At 47.1% G+C, this 15,610-nt stretch overlaps 1 protein-coding gene across 1 annotated transcript; it reads right to left on the reverse strand.

Annotated features, from left to right (window-relative positions):
• Positions 1–232: 232 nt before the first annotated feature.
• Positions 233–1,787, reverse strand: LOC114265074 (mitochondrial uncoupling protein 5). Its single transcript, XM_028205813.2, has one exon. The coding sequence runs from the start codon at positions 1,323–1,325 to the stop codon at positions 348–350; it is 978 nt and encodes a 325-aa protein (XP_028061614.1). The 5' UTR covers positions 1,326–1,787; the 3' UTR covers positions 233–347.
• Positions 1,788–15,610: the final 13,823 nt, after the last annotated feature.

Raw genomic sequence — 15,610 nt, forward strand, 5'->3', positions numbered from 1 at the left:
ACAGAAGCAGTGGAGAGTGCTTTATTAGAGGAGGGTAAGTGTGGGACAGCCATTAATGACTGAGGAAAGTTGAAGAAGAGAGGAGAGAGAGAGAGAGAGAAGATAGTGGAGGAGAAGAGGAAAGGCTAGATGGGTCCGGCGCCTTATTTATTTGGAAAAAAAATAAAATAAATAATGATAATAACCAACTTGACAACCATTCAATTTTCTCAAGACAAAAACACAAGAGATATAAAATAAAATTCCAAATAGAAATTTATTTAAATTTTCAAAAGTAACATAGAAAACACTAATCCTTATAATTAACCTCAATACTAGTTGTTTATCGTCATTATCATGGTAAATCCTTAGAAATCCTTGAAAAGCTTGCGGACTTGTTCAAGGGTCACAAACAGCACCACAGTGAATGGCCCTTGCCTTGATATTGTAGGAATAAAGCCCTTGTAGAGGGACATAGGTCCTTCTGCCCTAATTGTCTTTAGGGCACAATCAAGTGCTCCATTGTAAGGTGGAACCGACCCAGGCTCCACCTTCATGTTCATAACCCTGGTCTTAATCACATCCACGGGGTTTGATGCTACTGCAGCGACGAACCCTGCAGCGAAGCTGGCCGTGACGTGGGTCCCAAGCCCATCCTTCATCAGACCCTTTTCTAGGATTGTTTCTTTGACCTGATCGTATGATGCGAGCTGTGATGCGGTCACGATCATTGCACGGTTCACCGTAAGAGATGATCCGCGCCACAGGCTAGTAACGCCCTCCTGTTTCGCCATCCGAGTTATTGCATCGACAACGCTTTTGTAGTTGCGCCGCTCAGAAACCGGGAGCCGACCGTCGGCTTGCATGCGTACCATCGCCACGTCGGCTGGGTTCCCAACAGCCGCGCCGATTCCACCGGCTAACAATCCGGCTGCTATCTTGCGCCCGATCGAAAGGGTTCCGGAGTTGGGGTCGGTCCATTTCTGCTTGAAGACTTCATAGAGACCCATTCGGGTGGTGGAATAGAGAGTCTGGCGGAGGACGGTGGCGGAGACGCCGGAGTACAAGGCGGCGACGCCTTCTGTCTGGAAGATCTTCACCCCAACCGAGATGAGACCCGCCTTCGGTGGCGGCGGTGGTACCGGAATGTGGAGGTTGCTAGGGGCGGAGACGGTGGTGGAGTTGAAAGCGAAAGCAGGGCGAAGAGAGTGAATGTGGTGGTTAGGGTTTGGGACATGGTTCTCACCCTGTAACTGCATGCGAACCTTGATCAAATCAAGAGGGTGAGTTGAACAACCAGCAACGATCGAAGCAATACCTCCCTCAACAAAACCTTTCAAACCCATTTCAGAATTTGTTTAAAAAGAATTCAAAAAAATGGATTGTAAGCTTTTGAATTAAAAAATGTGAATGACTAGGAGATGGAAAATTAATGCCAAGACCAGTAGGAGTTGGGGTTCATCTCACTGGAGACGAGGAAATGAGAGTGGGCGCCGAAGGCTATGGAAGAGGAGTGAGGGACTAAGGATCTGTGAGACATATGCTAGTAGAGATTAGTTTTTGAAGGAAATGATTCTAGTGTTGTGGGGAGAGTGTTTGAGGGGAGAGAAAATTTATAGGGGTGGGAAGTGGGAAAAAAAGAGAGGAAAGTGGTAGGAAAACAGAGAGGGATGGGTTGGAATCCGATCCGGGTAAGACACGGAGACGGGGGGAGGTGGGACTCACAAAACGCGACAAGAGGAGGAACGGGTTAGTGGTACGCTAAATTGGACTCGACCGGTTCTAACTAAACCTTAAAATTGCAATTGGAATTTGGAATGTTGGGCAGGGTTACATTTTCTTTTTTATGTTTATGGGAGTGTTTGGCAAGTTATTTGTTTGGCCTTTTATTTATTTATTTATTTATTAAAATAGTTAATAAAGATAAAATAAATTAAAATAGTGAATAAGATAAAATGACACATTTAAATCATAATTATTTTATTTTTTGTCTCAAAATCATCAAATTAACTATTAAAAAAAGTCAATTAACTTCTCAAATATAAATTTTTTAAACAAATTAAAATAGTCAAAAAATAAATAAAATAAAAGTCAACTTGCCAAATGACCAATGTGATGAATTTGAGGAGTACGTGAAGCTATTACATTTTTTAATAGATAGGCACTATATATTTCATTTTAGTTATTCGAATTGTTTGTTTTATGAAATATTCCATATATATTATCTATGAAAAAAAAAAGGACAATCACCCGGTTTGATTTTGATTATTTTTTTAAAAATATAATTTTTTTTATTTTTGAGTTATTTTTTAATATTTGAAGAATTTTTTTTTGAACTTTTTAAATGCATATAACTTATATGTACTAAAAAATAAAATATTTATAATAAAAAAAATTTAAAAATCAATAAACACACAAGAATACAAAAATGTATTGAATTTTTGTATTTGATGAATTTTTTTTTTAAAAAAATTATAAATATTATACTTTTTAAGTGTACCTAAGGTAGGTATATCTATTAAATTTTTTTGACAAAAAATTAAAATATTAATTTTTTGAAAGTAAACTTTATTTTCTAACCTCGTCTGAGGACTAAACATTTTAATTAAAAAGTCAAAAAATTTATTATAAATTATCATATTAACTCCCTTTATTTTTTTTATATATTTTTCATAAAAAAATTAAAAAAATTACTAAAATAATTTGTTTCTAAATCAAGCCGTAGGTGATATTTCCATGATGCTAATGGTGAACTAGTCCAACTCTCAAATTCTTTTAAATTAGAGTAATATTAAAGATCTTAAAAATTTTATTAAATTTTTTAACAAATGTGTGAAATCTTATAAAACTTACATGATGTGAGTCATATACTTATATAAGACATTTAATAAAATTTTTAAGATATTTTAACATTTCGTTTTAAGAATAATGACTCGGACCCCCTTTTTTACTCACTCCCTTGACCCTCTCTTCCCATGATTGGTCTCTTTTTCTTTTTCTTTTCTTTTCTTTTTCCTTCTCCTTCAATCACCACCCGCCACGTATGTGTGGAGTAGTGGGGGTGGTGATTGGAGGGGGTCTCAATCATCACCCATTTTATTTTCTAATTCTAATTTCATTACAGGACCCAGCTACTACCGTTGATGGTTTCTGTCAAAGTTGAGAGGTCATTTTTGTTCTTATTGTTATTTATTTCTAATTCTTTCTAGTTGTAAAATTTGAAAAAAATTCAGTTGATGTGAGAAGTTATTGGGAGACTTACAAGTTGGTCTCATTGACCAAATTTATGTACTTATGATGATGTAGTTATTGATGGTAGGATAGATTGGATTGATCCACACTCCTCAAGCTTAATGTCCGAATGACCAAGCCCACCAGAGAACTTGTATAAGAGTTCAACGGGGAACGAGGAGTCCCCCAACGAACCCTCCGACGAGCAAGTTAGAGAGAGAGAGTGGAATATGTAGATAGATTAGAGATAGAAAAGTTTAACCTTCTTCTTGTCTTCAACGTTTGCTTATATCCTTTGGTAATCATTTCGTTGTCCTTTCCGACCTGTCACCTTGGCCAAAAGTCTATGCTGTAGCTTACCTTGTTTAGGGTGAGGGCGTGCTGTCCTGACGGAGAGGTGTCGTCGTAATAAATGCAGTGATGGGCTGCATTAATGGCGATGTGCAGTGGTAATAACTTTGCAGATCTTTGTTTGTTGATGTGGCTTGACTTTTACCTGCCACGTGTCTGAATATCATTGGTCCTTAATGCCATGTTGACTTCCAAATAGTGCTAGGCCTTATCAGTTGGGTTATGTATTGGGCCGTAAGTGGTAGGCTTAGGTTGTTAATAGTGGGTCATGGCCTTTATGGGCCTACCCACGTCAGTAGTCCCCCATTCTCAAGTGCAGCTTTAGTCCAACAAAGGGAATAATGAGGAAGATGGGGGTTGAAGGTTGAGGGGAAGGAACGACCGACCAGAAGTGGCCGAGTGGTGGGACCGATCATGAGGAGGGCCGACCGTGAAGGGTGACCGAGTGGGGGGACCGATCATGAGGAGGGCAGACCGCGAAGGGTGACCGAGTGGAGAGACCGATCATGAGGAGGGCCGACCGCGAAGGGTAGCCGAGTGGAGGGACCAATCATGAGGAGGGCCGACCGCGGACGGTGGCCGAGTGGAGGGACCGATCATAAGGAGGGCCAACCGTGAAGAGTGAGGTGGCGGGGTGCGGGGCTCGAGAGGCGGCACGTCACGTGATGACTTGAAGTGGAAAAGACAGGGTAGGGGAAGGGGGCAGTGAATCGTGGTCGTACACGTGGCAGCATCTCGTGGTGGGGGAGGTTAGACGTTGGGCCAGAAGTGAAACGATAGGTCATTATGGAGTGTTGAAAGGACAGTTTTGGCGGTGTTTTGAAAAATTTTCAAATTGGCGAAATTTAATAGGAACCCTTGGAATACGGGCAAACCTTGGGTCTTTGGGATTATTCGCTTTACCTATCTTTGTGCAAAACATCAAAACATCCAAGCGTAAACTCCTTCGTTGCTAACGATACGCCCCTGCAACACTTCTTGAATTTTCTTGTGCCTGCATCCGAAGCTATTCGAAGGTATACGAGAGAGATGGCACAAGAGGAAGTAACCACCGCAAGGGTTGATCCCCTAGGGGATGATGACGCGGTTGACCTGGGGGAACAATATAGGAGGGAGAGGCAAGTGGAGAAGTCAGGGGAGTCGGCGGGTTTACCTCGTCTGTTGACAGTGATAGCGGCTCTGAAGCCAATTAGCCAGGCTGAGCCAGATCACTGGCATACGAAGGCCGACAAGTCAACCGTTACGGCGGAGGAGTTGAAGGGTATGAGGAAAAAATACCAGGTGCCTGAAAAAATAGAGTTAATGTTACTGATAGCAATGGAGAGGCCATCCGACGATTGGCTGGGGGAGTTTTCCCTCTACGAGGAGGCGTTGAAAGGAGGGTTGAGGTTGCCGCTTCCACAGGTGGTAGTGGATGTCCTCAATCGACTGGAAGTGGCGCCAGGCCAACTAATGCCCAACGCATGAAAGATTGTATTGGCCTGTGCAAGTGCGTGGCTGAAGGCGAACGGGGGGCAGCCATGACGGTGGACGAGTTTTTTGCCTGCTATAAGGCCTCGGGCCAGCAAGAAACTTGGGTCACTTTGCAGGCGGCGGCAGGAAGGGATCTAGTGGCGGGGTTGCCGTCATCAATTAAGGGATGGAGGCCGCGGTGGTTCTACATATTCGCGAACGGCGGAGATGGAGTATGCACGGTGTGGAGAGTACCCACCAAGTCTATGGAGCCAAAGCTGGGGGCGGCCGCGGAGGAGAGGGTGAAGAAGGTGAAGGCATGGAGAGAGAAAGAGGGCGTCAGATGGGAAGACCTTGTTCAGCCGTCAGCTTTGTTCGTCGTAGGATTAGGCCCTCAGCCGACCGGTGGAGATCTGGCACCAGCAGAGCTTGAGGCGAAAAGTAGAGCGCAAGAGACGGAGGACCAGACCATTTTTGCCAAAGCCAATAAGTTCAAAGAAGCGCAGTTAGGCCCACTACCCAAACCGGTCGCGAGGGAAAGGATTCGACCACGCCCCAAGCCGTTGGGGAAAAAAGACTTGGGCAGTTTGAGCCATGACCTCTCCCCGTTGATCCAGTGAAGGAAAGGGCAAACAAGGGGGGAGAGGTCTTGAAGAAGAAGAAGAAGAGGAGGGTTGCCCCTAAGGGGGGCCTCAGATGCCCCTAGATCGAAGAAAGCCAGGGTGGGTAGTGAGGGCACTCCGATAGCGGAGGAGAGAGGGGAGAAAGGAGGGGAGGCTGCTCCAGAGATGGTGGTTGCCCCAGAGGCGCGGGGGGAGAAAATTCAAGGGGTCCCAGAGGAAGAAAGGCACATAAGCGCCCTCGACCCCAAGATGCAATTAGAGAGTGGGTCAGCTGACCCTAAGGAAGCGATGGAGCAGCAGCCCAAGGGGGGCCCTGCGCCCCAAGAAGAAGGGGCCAGACTGACGACTGCTATCTACTATGCTCGCGTAGTGTTTGGGCGGCTGGAGGGAGAAGAAGGCCAAGCCAGGGCGGCTGCAGATCGCCTTGTGGGGATTGTGGACGAGGCAGCTGTGCGCTCGGTGGCCAGGTTCAATGAGGCTGAGCTGCTAAGGGGGTTGTGCTCTGCCCAAATAGAGGTAACCACCTTAGCAGGGGCTCTGCTGAGAAAGGCAGCGGCTGCGAAGGTCAAGTCGGAGGAGGCTAAGGCCCAACTTGCAAGTTTCAAGAAGGAGAGTGCAAGCTGGAAGAAGGTTGCACGAGGCGCGTGTGCCAGGGGTTGGCAGGAGGCTGAGAATGCTAACAAAATGGAAGTGTTGGCGATCGTGCAGTGTAATGTCGCCGCTCGAGCCCATGCTGAGCTGCTTGCGGTCAAGTTGGAGCTAGAGGACGAACGCCGCAAGGTAGTGTCGCTTGAGTTCCAGCTGGCTGGTGAGCAGAAGAAGTTGGGGGATGCTTAGAATGCCTGCACGGTTGCTACTGAGCGGTTTGAAGAGGCTATGATCAACAATGAAGAACTGCGCGCCCAGCAGATCAAAGAGAAGGATGAAGCAGACGTGAAGATTGCTGGGCTGCAGAAGGAGCTGGAGGATGAGCGTGCTAGGGGAATGGGGGAGCGGGCAAGATTGTAGAAGGAGTTGGAGGAAGAAAAAACCAAGGCAGCCTCTAAAATGGTAGCATACCCCGATCTGTGCGTTGCAGCAGTAGAGCAATTCAAGGGGTCTGCTGACTTCCAGATGGTGATCGACGCCGCGGTCGCCAGCAACTTGGCAAGGGAGGTGTCTGGGGGGGCGGGCCCATCGGGAATGACCGCTAGAGGCAGGACTGAAGCAGAAGTTATTGAGAGCTTCCAACGGTCGGACTTCTACAAACACGAAATGGCTGAGTTCTGGGACAGTGGCTGGAAGATGTTCAAGCGGAAGGCAGAAGAATTGTTCTTAGACTTGGACCTTAGCGGTGTAAGGATTGATGAAGACGACGTGGCCTAGACCCCCCTAGATGAGGGCGTTGAAGAAGAAGATCTGGTGTCAAGTGAGGAGGAGTAACTGGTGTGAACAAATCCTGTGCTTACGGTTTGTTTTGTGTTTTTGTTTTGTTTTGTTTTTTTTTTTTTTGCTCGTGAATGACTGTAAGAAACTTATGAATAAGTTTGTGAATAAATAAAATTTTGAGTCTTGTTTTCATACTACTGCTTTTGTTTGCGCATCTGAAATGAATGAGAATGGCGACTTGTATAAGGGTTATGTATAAATTATTGTGAAGTGTAAAATGTAAGGAAAACTCAATGTAAAGTGAAGTTTAACTTGTAAGAAAAATTCAATGCAGAGTGAATGTGAGAAAAACTCAATGCAGAGTGAATTTTAACTTGTAAGAAAAATTCAATGCAGAGTGAATGAGAGAAAAACTCAATGCAGAGTGAATTTTAACTTGTAAGAAAAATTCAATGCAGAGTGAATGGGAGAAAAACTCAATGCAGAGTGAATTTTGACTTGTAAGAAAAATTCAATGCAGAGTGAGTGTGAGAAAAACTCCATGTAGAGTGAATTTTAACTTGTAAGAAAAATTCAATGCAGGGTGAATGAGAGAAAAACTCAATGCAGAGTGAATTTTAACTGTAAAAAAAATTCAATGCAGAGTGAATGTGAGAAAATATGGCCACTATGCTTATGATCATGAAGTCGCAATAATGGCTTCGGCCTGGCTGGGGCTTGAAGTAACTCAGTCTGGCGGGGCTCTGCATGCTCAGTCTGGCTGAGGCTTTAAGTGACACGGTCTGGCCGAGCTCTTCATGCTCAGTCTGGCTGAAGCTTTTTGTGCTCAGTCTGGCTAAGGCTTTAAATGACTTAGTCTGGCCGAGCTCTTTATGTTCAGTCTGGCTGAGGCTTTTGTGCTCTGTCTGGCTGGGGCTTTAAGTGACTCGGTCTGGCCAAGCTCTTTATGCTCAGTCTGGCTGAGGCTTTTCGTGCTCAGTCTGGCTGAGGCTTTAAGTGACTCAGTCTGGCCGAGCTCTTCATGCTCAGTCTGGCTGAGGCTTTTCGTGCTTAGTCTGGCTAAGGCTGCAATCAAAGCGTTATTGGAATACCACAGATAATTAAGATATAAGCTTGCTGTTATACAAATATGGCCACTATGCTTATGATCATGAAGTTGCAATGGTGGCATTGGCCTGGCTGGGGCTTGAAGTAACTCAGTCTGGCGGGGCTCTGCATGCTCAGTCTGGCTGAGTCTTTTTGTGCTCAGTCTGGCTGAGGCTTTTAGTGACTCGGTCTGCCGAGCTCTTCATGCTCAGTCTGGCTGAGGCTTTTTGTGCTCAGTCTGGCTTAGGCTTTAAGTGACTCGGTCTAGCCGAGCTCTTCATGTTCAGTTTGGCTAAGGCTTTAAGTGACTCGGTCTGGCCGAGCTCTTCATGCTCAGTCTGGCTGAGGCTTTTGTGCTCAGTCTGGCTGAGACTTTAAGTGACTCAGTCTGGCCGAGCTCTTTATGCTCAGTCTGGCTGAGGCTTTTCATGCTCAGTCTGGCTGAGGCTTTAAGTGACTCGGTCTGGCCGAGCTCTTCATGCTCAGTCTGCTTGAGACTTTTCGTGCTTAGTCTGGCTGAGGCTGCAATCAAAGCGTTATTGGAATACCACAAATAATTGAGATATAAGCTTGCTGTTATACAAAGTATAGCCCACGAGGTCACAAATTTACACTATATGAGGAGAAAATGAGAACATAGATTGTCAAAAAGAACATACAACATTTTGGACGATACAAAAATATAACTTTTATTGAAAATAGCGCTTCAAATGTTCAGCATTCCAAGGGTGGGGAAAGTCTCGACCTTCCATGTCCTGAAGTCGGTAAGTGGCCGATCGTGGTCTGGCTTTCACAACATAAGGTCCCTCCTATTTGGCTGCCAGTTTGCCTTCAGTCGGATTTTTGGTGGCAAGAGTTACTTCTCGCAAAACAAGGTCCCCCACGGCGAACTCCCTCGGTCGGACTCTGCGGTTGTAATGTGTTCTCATTTTTTGTTGGTATGAGGCCCGTCTGACTGCAATTGTTTCTCGGAGCTCTTCAATCAGGTCTAGGTCTGCCCGACACAGCTCTTCATTTAGTTCTAGATTCGGATGTAGAATCCTTGGGGAAAGAAGACCGATCTCCAGTGGGATGACCGTCTCTACGCCGTATGTTAAGCGAAAAGGGGTCTCCCCCGTGGGAGTTCGAGCGGTAATGCGGTAAGCCCAAAGTGCATTCGGCAACTCCTCAGCCCAGAGTCCCTTAGCAGCTTCCAGCTTAGTTTTGATAATCTTGAAAAGAGAACGGTTGGTGACCTCAACTTGGCCATTGGCTTGGAGATGACCTGGGGAGGAGAAACATGGCTGGATTCAGAGCTCTGCACAGAATTTCCTGAATTTGGCATTGTCAAATTGTTTGCCGTTGTCGGAGACGATGGCTTGACGGATGCCAAATCTGCAAACGATCGACTGCCAGATGAATCTGGTTGTGTTCCGTTCGGTAATGGTGGCAAGGGGTTCTGCTTCAACCCATTTGGTGAAGTAATCGATGGTGACAATGGCGAATTTGGTTTGGCCTCGTCCAGTGGGCAGTGGGCCAACCAGGTCGATCCCCCATTTGGCGAAGGGGTAGAGACTGCAGAGGGTAATCAATTCCGTGGGAGGGGCGTGGGGGATGTTGGCAAAACGTTGGCATTTGTCACATTTGAGCACAAAATCTGTCGCGTCTTGATTGAGAGTAGACCAGAAATAACCAGTGCAAAGTATTTTGTGGGCTAAGGACCTACCGCCCGAATGATTGCCACATAGACCCTTATGGACCTCTCTCATTACGTAGGTCGCCTGAGCAGGATTGATGCATCCCAGGTATGGGCGTGAGAAGCCCTTTTGTACAAGAGTCCGCTGACAAGAGTGTAATTAGCCGACCGGGCCCTGATTTTGACAGCCTGCTGTTTGTCGTCTGGAAGTCCCCCTGTTGTTAGATACAGGAAGATGTCTGCGGTCCAAGGGATGGGTTCATTTTGGAGGAACTGGACTTCTTGCTAGTTGGGGGAAATGGTAGGGTGGACTAGGTAGTCGAGGCGGACACCATGGCTGAGGTCGGACTGGTCTGCAGAAGCTAACTGAGCCATCTCGTCCACTTTAGAGTTTTCCACCCGAGGGATGTGCTTGATGTGAAAGGTATTGAAGAGGCGAACAAGGGGGAGTGCTATATCCCTGTAAGCCCGCATTGTGTCCTCCTTGGCATCAAATTTCCCCGTAATTTGTCCGATTATGAGCTGGGAGTCGCTGAACACCCGGATGTGGCTGACACCAATATCCCGGGCTAGGCGGAGACCTGCTATCAATGCCTCATATTCGGCCTCATTGTTACTGGCTTCGAACAAGAAACAGAGAGCACATTTGAAATAACCACCCTCAGGGACGGTGAGGATGAGACCAGCCCCACTACCTTCCTTGCGGGATGATCCGTCAACGTTAAGAGTCCAAGAGTGAGGGTCTTCTGGGTCGGTAAGAGTTGGTGGGGGTGGAGGGGCCGTGGTTGGGGTAGGATTAGTGAATTCTAGGATGAAATCGGTGACAGCCTGCCCCTTAATCGCTATTCGAGGCTGGTAGGAGATGTCAAACTGGCTGAGTTCCACTGACCACTGCATGAGTCTGCCGGAGAGTTCTGGTTGCTGCATTACCTTCTTCAAGGGTTGGTCGGTGAGGACCACTATGGAATGGGCTTGGAAGTAAGGACGGAGTCGTCTAGAGGCGGTGACCAAGGCCAAGGACAATTTTTCTAACAGTGGGTAATTCTGCTTCGCTCTCCTGAGAGCCCGACTGATGTAGTAGACTGGCCGTTGGACAGAGCCATCTTCCCTAATAAGAGCGGCACTGACTGCGGTGCTTGACACGGCTAAATAGAGGAATAGGGGTTCGCCCGTGATTGCATATGAAAGGAGGGGGGTTGGCCATGCACTGTTTTAACTGCTGAAAAGCCTCTTCAGATTCGGTCGTCCGTTCAAAAGTTTGCCGAAAAACTTTGAAGAAGGGGAGGCACTTATCCGTTGCGCGGGAAATGAAGCGGTTGAGGGCGGCAACTCGACCAGTGAGTCTTTGAACCTCCTTAACCGTTCTAGGTGACTGCATTTCAACTAAGGCCTTGATCTTTTCAGGGTTGGCTTCAATACCTCACTGACTGACCATGAAACCCAAAAACTTCCCAGATCCTACGCCGAAGGCGTATTTCTCCGGGTTGAGCTTCATTTGGTACTTTCGTAGGGTGGCGAAGGTCTCTCGCAGGTCGGTCAGATGATCAGTGGAGAGTTTGCTCTTGACTAGCATGTTGTCGACATATACTTCCATATTCTGACCTATCTGATGATGGAAGACAGCATTGATCAAACATTGGTAGGTGGCCCCAGCATTTTTCAGTCCAAACGGCATCACACGGTAATGGTAGGTACCTCAGTCGGTAATGAAGGAGGTGTGTTTACGATCAGATGGGTGCATCAGAATTTGGTTGTACCCAGAGAAGGCATCCATGAAGCTGAGCATTTGATGACTGGTCGTGGCGTCAACCAGCAGATCTATGCGGGGGAGAGGATAGTTGTCTTTGGGGCAAGCTCGGTTGAGGTTGGAGTAGTCGACATAGAGTCGCCATTTACCATTGTTCTTACGGACCAGGACGACGTTTGACAACCATCTAGGGTAGTCCACGTTTTTGATGAATTGTGCCTCAAGGAGCTTGTCGACCTCTGCAGCGATGAGAATGTTGCGCTCTGGATGAAAAATGGGCTGCTTCTGGCGGTAAGGTCAGAAATGGGGTTCAATGTTGAGGCAATGGGTTATGAATGAGGGGTCAATACCAGGTATGCCTGAGTGGGTCTAGGAAAATACATCGCTGTGCTTGATCAAGAGGGCAATAAGGTCGGCCTTTGCTTGGGGGGATAGTTGGCTGCCGATTTTGGCAGTTTTCGTCGAGTTGGCAGGGTCGATGGAAACCTCAATGAGCTCCTCCACAGGCTCCCCTCTGACCAGCTCGTCCTTATCTCAGACGTCAAGTCCTTCAATGATTATGGTCTCCTTAAGCTTAACTTCTTTAAGTGAGACAACATAGCATTCTCTGGCCACAGTCTGTTCTCCCCTGACTGTGCCGATCCCAAGGTCAGTGGGGAACTTGACGGCGAGATGGAAGGTGGAGGTGATGGCTTGGAAGGCGTTTAGGGCGGTTCGGCCAAGGATGATGTTGTAAGTAGAGGGGCAGTCGACAACAAGGAAGGTGAGCAACTTGGTGGTCTGTCGTGGGTACTTGCCGATGGTGATGGGGAGATCGATGGAGCTGATGAAGGTCACCGGGTCACCAGTGAAACCGACCAAAGGGGTTTAGAGAGGGGAGAGACTTTCTTCCCCGATCTTGAGATGACGGAAACAGTTGAGGAAGATGATGTCTGAAGAGCTGCCGTTGTCTATGAGAACCCGTCTGACCTTGTAGTTGGAGAGGAGGGCCGAAATGACAAGGGGATTGTCGTGGGGGTAACGAATGCCTGTGCAGTCGGTGTCCGTAAAGGTGATAGGCTCGGTCCATTGCTTGGGCTGTTTGGAGGGTCGATCTAACATGGCAATTTCTTTATCTGAGCCTTGCCTTATTTTTTTGAGTTCTGCCCGCTGAGCCCAATGGGATGGTCCGCCACAAGCAAGTCCGCCGGAAATAACTCTGATTTCTCCAACAGGTGGGACGGGGTTACCCTATGCCCGAGGTTGTTGTGGAGGGCGATAATGGCCTTGGTTAGGTTGGGCTGGCTGCCGGGGAGGGATGCGCCGAAGGTTGCTTCTGTTGGGCTCAATTCTTTGCCTCTGCTGAGGGTGGGTGTCCGTGAACCGGCTAAGTCGTCCCTGATGTATTAAGGTCTCGACTTGATCCTTGAGATTAACACACTCATCGGTGTTATGGCCGTGGTCCTGGTGAAAGCGGCAATATTTAGACTGGTCTTTCCGATCGGAAGGGGTTCGAGATGGTTGGGGCCATTTCAGGGGGTAGTCCCGCTGGATCTGATTGAGGACTTATTCCATGGGGGAGTTTAGGGGGGTGTACCGCTCGAACCGACCGGGCAGTCGGGCTTGGGTCGACCACTCGATTCTGGGAGGTCGGTCAGTGTATTGAGACGTTTGGTTATTGTACTGGGTATTTCTGGTGTCTGGATCTTTCCTTTTTTCTTTGGGGGTCGGATTTTTGGTTATAGGATCTTGCCAGGCGGCTAGGGAATCTTCAGCGTTCATGTATTTTTGGGCTTTGGAGAGTAGGGCTGCCATGGAGGTGGGGGGTTTTTAGAGAGGAAGAAGAGGAAGTCAGACGACCGTAGTCCGGCCATGAAAGCTGTAAGGATGACCTTATCATCGTTTTCCGCCACCTGCAAGGCTTCGGTGTTAAAGCGGGTAACGAAACTGCGCAGGGACTCCCCCTCGGTCTGGCGGATGTTGAGGAGTTGGGTTGTCGGATGGCGTTGGCGCTGGGCTCCAATAAAATGACTGAGGAAGAAGTCACTGAGATGCTGGAAAGTAGAGACGAAGTCTGTTGGTAACTGGCTAAACCACAGCCGAGTTGACCCCTTTAATGTCACGGGGAAAGCTCGACACATGATCTCGTTAGGGAATGCATAGAGGATCATGAGGGTTCTGTAGGTCTCCAGATAGTCGACTGGGTCCGTCGTATCGTCAAAAGAGTCGATGGTGGGCATTTTGAACTTGGGGGGTAGAGGTTTGTCCTGGATAGAGGCCACTAATGGTGAATTTGCTGTGGTAGAGGGTTTATGCTAGATGTTCTATATGACCCCTTGGAGTTGGAGTTGGAGCTTCTTGGCTCGGAGTTCGGCATCCCAGAGAGGGATGTTATCACCACCGGAAGGCAGCGGGGGTTGGACGCTACTGGCTTCCCCTTCAGGGGTCGGTGCCAGGACCGATGGATGCGGGGGTCAGGGTGGTGGATTTATATTAGGAGGAGGAGGCTGCAAGCCTTCCAAGTTGGGTGGATAGGGTTGCGGAATAGTATGGCTTGGGCTCGTTCTTGGTTGGGCGGAATATCTGGAGGTGGTGGAGGAGGCATAGGAAGGTTTCTTTGGAGTAGAGCATTTATCAGGGCTTGGTTTTGCTCGGCCATGCGGTTAATGCTGTTGGTAAGCTCGATGAAATACTGTGGTGGGTTGTTTGGATTGGGGGGGTCGGCTTGGTGGTCGGCGGCATTTTGGTGAGAAGGCCTGGATCTAATCGTGACCATACACTTTGATGGGTATCAAGAAAGGGTTATTGGGACAGGGTCTCTGGCGACAATGAACACAACTGGCGTGAGGAGCAAAGCGTTCCTACAGACGGCGCCAACTGATGATGCAGTTATTGATGGTAGGACAGATTGGACTGATCCACGCTCCTCAAGCCTAATGTCCGAATGACCAAGCCCACCAGAGAACCTGCACAAGAGTTCAACAGGGAACGAGGAGTCCCCCAGCGAACCCTCCGACGAGCAAGTTAGAGAGAGAGAGTGGAATATGTAGATAGATTAGAGATAGAAAAGCTTAACCTTCTTCTTGTCTTCAATGTTTGCTTATAGCCTTTGGTAATCATTTCGTTGTCCCTTCCGACCTGTCATCTTAGGCAAAAGTCTATGCTGTAGCTTACCTTGTTCAGGGTGAGGGCGTGCTGTCCTGACGGAGAGGTGTTGTCGTAATAAATGCAGTGAGGGGCTGCATTAATGGCGATGTGTAGTGGCAATAACTTTGCAGATCTTTGTCTACTGATGTGGCTGCCCTTTACCTGCCACGTGTATGAATATCATTGGTCCTTCATGCCATGTTGACTTCCAGATAGTGCTGGGCCTTATCAGTTGGGTTATGTATTGGGCCCTAAGTGGTAATACATAACCCAACTGATAAGGCCAGCACCATCTGGAAGTCAACATGGCATGAAGGACCAATGATATTCAGACACGTGACAGGTAAAGGGCAAGCCACATCAGCAGACAAATATCTACAAAGTTATTGTCACTGCACATCGCTATTAATGCAGCCCCTCACTGCATTTATTACGACAACACCTCTCCGTCAGGACAGCACGCCCTCACCCTGAACAAGGTAAGCTACAGCATAGACTTTTGGCCAAGGTGACAGGTCGGAAGGGACAACAAAATGATTACCAAAGGATATAAGCAAACGTTGAAGACAAGAAGAAGGTTAAGCTTTTCTATCTCTAATCTATCTACATATTCCACTCCCTCTCTCTAACTTGCTCATCGGAGGGTTCGCTGGGGGACTCCTCGTTCCCCGTTGAACTCTTGTGCAGGTTCTCTGGTGGGCTTGGTCATTCGGACATTAGGTTTGAGGAGCGTGGATCAGTTCAACTTGTCCTACCATCAATAACTGCATCATTAACTTATATTCTACTTGCTTGTTTACACTTTTCAAAAAACACTTTTCAGAAAATTCTACTTTTTTATTTTCTGTGTTTTTTTATTTTTATTGAATTTTTTAAATATTTTAAGCAATTTTTTTTTTACTTTTTAGACACACCTAACATAAATACACCTAAAAAGTAAAAAAATTGTAAAAAAAATCTTTTAAAAGTTTA

This window comes from Camellia sinensis, chromosome 3, assembly GCF_055761805.1.
Source record: "Camellia sinensis isolate YWXY chromosome 3, ASM5576180v1, whole genome shotgun sequence".
NCBI classification, from domain to species: Eukaryota; Viridiplantae; Streptophyta; class Magnoliopsida; order Ericales; family Theaceae; genus Camellia; species Camellia sinensis.

Coding starts and splice junctions, on each gene's coding strand:
- LOC114265074 (XM_028205813.2), bottom strand. CDS start 1,325: ATGGGTTTGAAAGGTTTTGTTGAGGGAGGTATTGCTTCGATCGTTGCT.